Raw genomic sequence first — 4163 nt, 5'->3', positions numbered from 1 at the left:
GATGGATGGTTGGAAAGATGGGGGATGGAAGGAGGGACGGATGCAAGGTTGGAACCACGTGGTGGCCTCTGGTGCAGGACAGAGCTGGGGGCTGTGGCTGCAGAGTGGAGCCAACCCTGAGATCCTCACTCTCCCTTGCCAAGCCTGGCAGGACACCAGCCCCAGCGCGGCCCCCTGTACCTCGGGGCTGGCCGACACGCTCCCACGGAGAGCCCACTCCACAAAGACTGACCGCACTCTGGTCGTTCCTCAAGCTCTTTAATTTGACAGACAGCACAGCGAGGCACCCTGGGCCCCAGGGACTTCCCGCCCGCCCCCTGGCATCTTTTTGCTCCTTCCCCCAGCAGTCAGGGAAGTCCCGGACACTGAGGAGGCCAGAAGCGAAGGCGGAGCCCAGGCCAGGGACGGGGGCACAGAGGCTGAAGCAGCAGGCTCTGGGGGGAGGAAGGCGTCGCTCCTCCGGGCCCAGCCAGGCGGACGGCCAGCAGGCCCTGGTCAGAGGCCCCTCCCGATTTGCTGCGTGATCCAGGGCACGTACGTCTGGACGCGAGTGTAGACCCCAGGACAATTGCTCAGGGCACAGCTCTGGTCCCAGCTGACCACTCCCACCAAGTGCCAAGCACCAGTTGTCTTGCAGACGAGAGGGCCTCCGGAGTCGCCCTGAGGAAGGAGAGACAGCACTGAGCCCCGGCTGGCCTCCAGCGCGGGGTGGGGGCCGGGATGGGCTGGGACTCACCTGGCAGGAGTCCCGGCCCTCGGTCCCTGCACACAGCATGTCGTCCTGGATGATCTTCCTGCCCGCCAAGCGGTGGCTGGTGGCGTCGTGGTACTGCTGGTCACAGACGTCGTTCTCCACCACGCTCACCACCACCTCCTGCAGACGGTAGGGCGGAGGCAGCGACTCTGGGGGAGAGACGTGACCGGAGGCTGGAGCGTGGCCCCCGCTGTCGGCCGCGAGCCTGCGTTCCCGCCCGGATCGCCACCGTGGGGACCCCAGGGTGCAGGGTTCCCATCTCCCTCTAAATTCCTAAGACCCGGAAGGTGGATTCTGCCTTTAGTTGGAAGGACCGGAAAGAAAATGGGGGGGCGGGGTGAGGGTTTCTCCCGCCCCCCCAGTATCTTCCTCTAAGTTGGAAAAAAACTAAGAATATGAATTTCCTCGTCACAGTGTTGGGTCCTGAGCTCAGTTCTGCTTCAGGGACCCTCCAGCCTCTGGGTCGATCTCCTGATTGGGACGCACAGGGGGTGGGGTGGGGGAGGGTGTCGAAAGCGGATTCCTTTCCAGAACCTGCAGCCACCCACCCGCCAGGACTCCTCCGTGTGGCCAGGTCGGGAAATGCCTCGCGCGGCCCCGAACCCCTCCCAACCCCCACCCCGTACACACGATGCATCATGATGTTGCCCCAGCCGGTCACCCAGCACTCGTCCTCTGGGGTGACTTCAAGCAGGGCCGACGGGAGCTTCACAGGCCTGACGTTAGCCGTGTATTTCACAGAGTGTGACAGCTGGAGCAGGGCCACGTTCGCACCCAGATAGGCGTTGATGTAGTCGGGGTGGACGATGACGCGGGTCACATTCAGCAGCGTCCTCCCCCCGTAGAGGTACACGTCCCCGGCATGGATGCGGTAGGCTGCCGGGTCGGCGTCCTTCCTGGGGTCGCAAAGAAGCCACGGAGGCGGGTCCTTCGAGGGCGGCCCCCTCCATCCCGCGGGGAGGCCAAACCCTGCCTGGAGCCCGGATTCCCACACCTCCTGATTCGCCCAGAGCTGGATGGCAGCGAGCGGGACTCACCGGGCGATGCAGTGGGCGGCGGTCAGCACCCACTGGGGGTGGATGAGGGAGCCCCCGCAGATGTGCACCCACGAGGCCCAGTTATAATTGTAGACTTTCAGGCTGACCTGCCACGGCCACTTCCCCTGGCGGGCACTGTGGCCCCCGACGATGCCCACCAGCTCGTTTTCAGGGAGGGAGGCTGGGAAGCAACATGAGGGGGGAGGGAGGCCGGGAAGCAACATGAGGGGGGAGGGAGGCTGGGCCTCAGGGCTCGGGCCAGGCCTCAGGGCTGGGGCCGAGCCCAGTCCCCACCTAGGCCTCCCCCGAGGGCACGACAGGCAGCCCCAAGGCCCCCCAGCGACTGGAACTGGAGACAAGGTTACAGGAGCCTCTGGGAAGGGAGGACCCCCGTGGGGTCAGGACTCACCTGGGCTCCCCGCGAGGCAGGTCCCGGAGAAGAAGGGGGTCAGAAGCAACAGCCACAGCATCTGCAAAGAGAGAGGGCACGGAGGGACAGCTCAGGGCCGGAGGGGGCCAGGGGCCTCTGCAGCCGTGTGAGAGGGGACAGCATCCCTACCTTGCGAGGCTCCACGGGTCTCTGCTCTGGGGGCCCCCGAGGTCCTTTATCCTTTGGCCACAGGAAGTGGGTGGGCGGCTTGGGCAGCGTTCCATTGGGGGGGTGGGTGGGGGTGGAGGATGGGGAAGAAAGGCAGCCGGGTGTCAGGCAGAGTGAGTGCAAGGGAGTGGGGAGCCGGTTCCCCATCACACACCCGGGAGGCCAGACTCCCACCCTGGCCGCCCACCCCCGGCTGACTGCGCTTCTCACCACACGTCTGAGCACCAGAGGCCGCAGAGCCCGTGGCAGGCCTGGCCCGGGGCGCTGTCCGCCCACCCTGCCCCGCTTCCGGCCAGTGCAGTCACGTCTCTTCCCGCGCGTTGGCCCGGCCGTCATGGCCACGGAGGGACCCCCGCACGTGATGCAGCGCCCCGGTCCCCGGGCCTCCGCCCCATCCTGAGTGGACAAACCCGGCTTCACAGCCCACCTTCCCAGCTGCCACCAATAGCACCCATCCAGGTGGCCTCCAAGGGGGCAAATGACACAATTTTTGTGGCGAGTCACACGGTGTCCCCTAAAGTTCCCCCTGATGCCGTATTGAGGCATGGGGAGGGCAGAGGTCCACGGTCTGAGATAGGTTCCTTCGACACCACCCAAGAGAGTTGGGTGTAAGCCTATGGCTCCTTCTACATCAGCCAATCCAATCTACATCAGGGACCCTGAACCCTGTGAGCCCCTTTTTCCTTCCAGCTTAGGGAAGCAGCCAGCCCTCCAGCAGCTTTTGGGTCCTGGCTGGGCCACCAAGGGTAAATATCTGGCTGTCCCCATGCTGCCAGGATTGCTTTAGCAAATGTCAACATGAGCAGCTGCTGTACGGCGGATTCTCCTCCATTGTGATCAGGGCCTGGGACAAAACATGACGAGCGAGAGAGAGACAGGAGTGCCCTGTGCTCCTGGACAGGGCTGCATGCACAGAGCAGATAGCCTGAAGCCTGGGGAGAGGTGGACAAAGAGACAGGTAAGGAGAGAGAAACTGGATGAGTGATAGGGGAATGGGGCAAGACCCAGAGAGCGAAAGGAAGAAACACAGAGAGGTGTGGTTAGAGAGAAACAGAGACAAAGAGGAAGTACAAGGAGAAAAGTGGAGACCTGGTCCAGGTATGTGGACGGGGCGAGATGGGCCAGGGGAGAGGGGATGTGTGAAGTGGCTCTGAGTGCTGGGGCAGAAAGGGCTGGTATCATGGGCATCATAGTTTCATGACTCTACGACACAACATCCCGGGGGCCAAGCTCTGCAGAGGCCATTGCAATTGAAAAGATGGGCATCCGTCACTTCTCCTGCAATTGTGGGGCTCAGCGTTATGTTCTGTCATGGAGAAGGATGTCTTCAGGGAGAGTGTGCTGCTCTTTGCAGGTAAACTCCAGAGCCCGCCCTGTGGGGAGGTGTCCCGGGGTCATCTGCCTCACTGCCCCAGGCCCTGTGGGATTTCCCCCCTCCCGCCACCAGCTGGCGTTCCTCATGTTCTGAACCCAGGCATGAGGCATTGTGTTGCCCCCAGGTCCGGCAGTCTGCACCTGGAAGAGTTGAGCTGCTGATAGCGATAAAAAGTACTTGACAAGAAGGTCCGTATTCTCCCTCTGGAACGAGCGGTGTGCATCCAAATCGTGGGTTGCTATCCTCCTGTCCACACCCAATCTGAGGATTCCAGAAGATAGGTGAACCCCGTAAAACACCATAGTCTTCTCTTACATCCTTCAAAGACAATTCCTTTTCCCAGCTTTCTTTTCATTTTGAAGAGATGGCAATTACTAACTGAAGGCATGATGATCCTGT

General features: G+C 62.3%; 1 protein-coding gene across 1 annotated transcript; it reads right to left on the bottom strand.

Annotated features, from left to right (window-relative positions):
• Positions 1 to 242: 242 nt before the first annotated feature.
• LOC128310944 (serine protease 29-like) lies at positions 243 to 2358 on the bottom strand. The gene is made up of 5 exons (XM_053214019.1): positions 2201 to 2358; positions 1792 to 1972; positions 1385 to 1650; positions 737 to 903; positions 243 to 660 (listed from the first exon to the last, which is right to left on the bottom strand). Exons 1-5 carry the CDS (start codon positions 2259 to 2261, stop codon positions 496 to 498), a joined length of 840 nt encoding a protein of 279 aa, XP_053069994.1. The 5' UTR covers positions 2262 to 2358; the 3' UTR covers positions 243 to 495.
• Positions 2359 to 4163: the final 1805 nt, after the last annotated feature.

This window comes from Acinonyx jubatus, unplaced genomic scaffold (assembly GCF_027475565.1).
Source record: "Acinonyx jubatus isolate Ajub_Pintada_27869175 unplaced genomic scaffold, VMU_Ajub_asm_v1.0 scaffold_139, whole genome shotgun sequence".
In the NCBI taxonomy this organism is placed as follows: domain Eukaryota; kingdom Metazoa; phylum Chordata; class Mammalia; order Carnivora; family Felidae; genus Acinonyx; species Acinonyx jubatus.
Note: the sequence above shows the minus strand (reverse complement) of the source record. Positions and strands in the feature narration are given on the sequence as shown.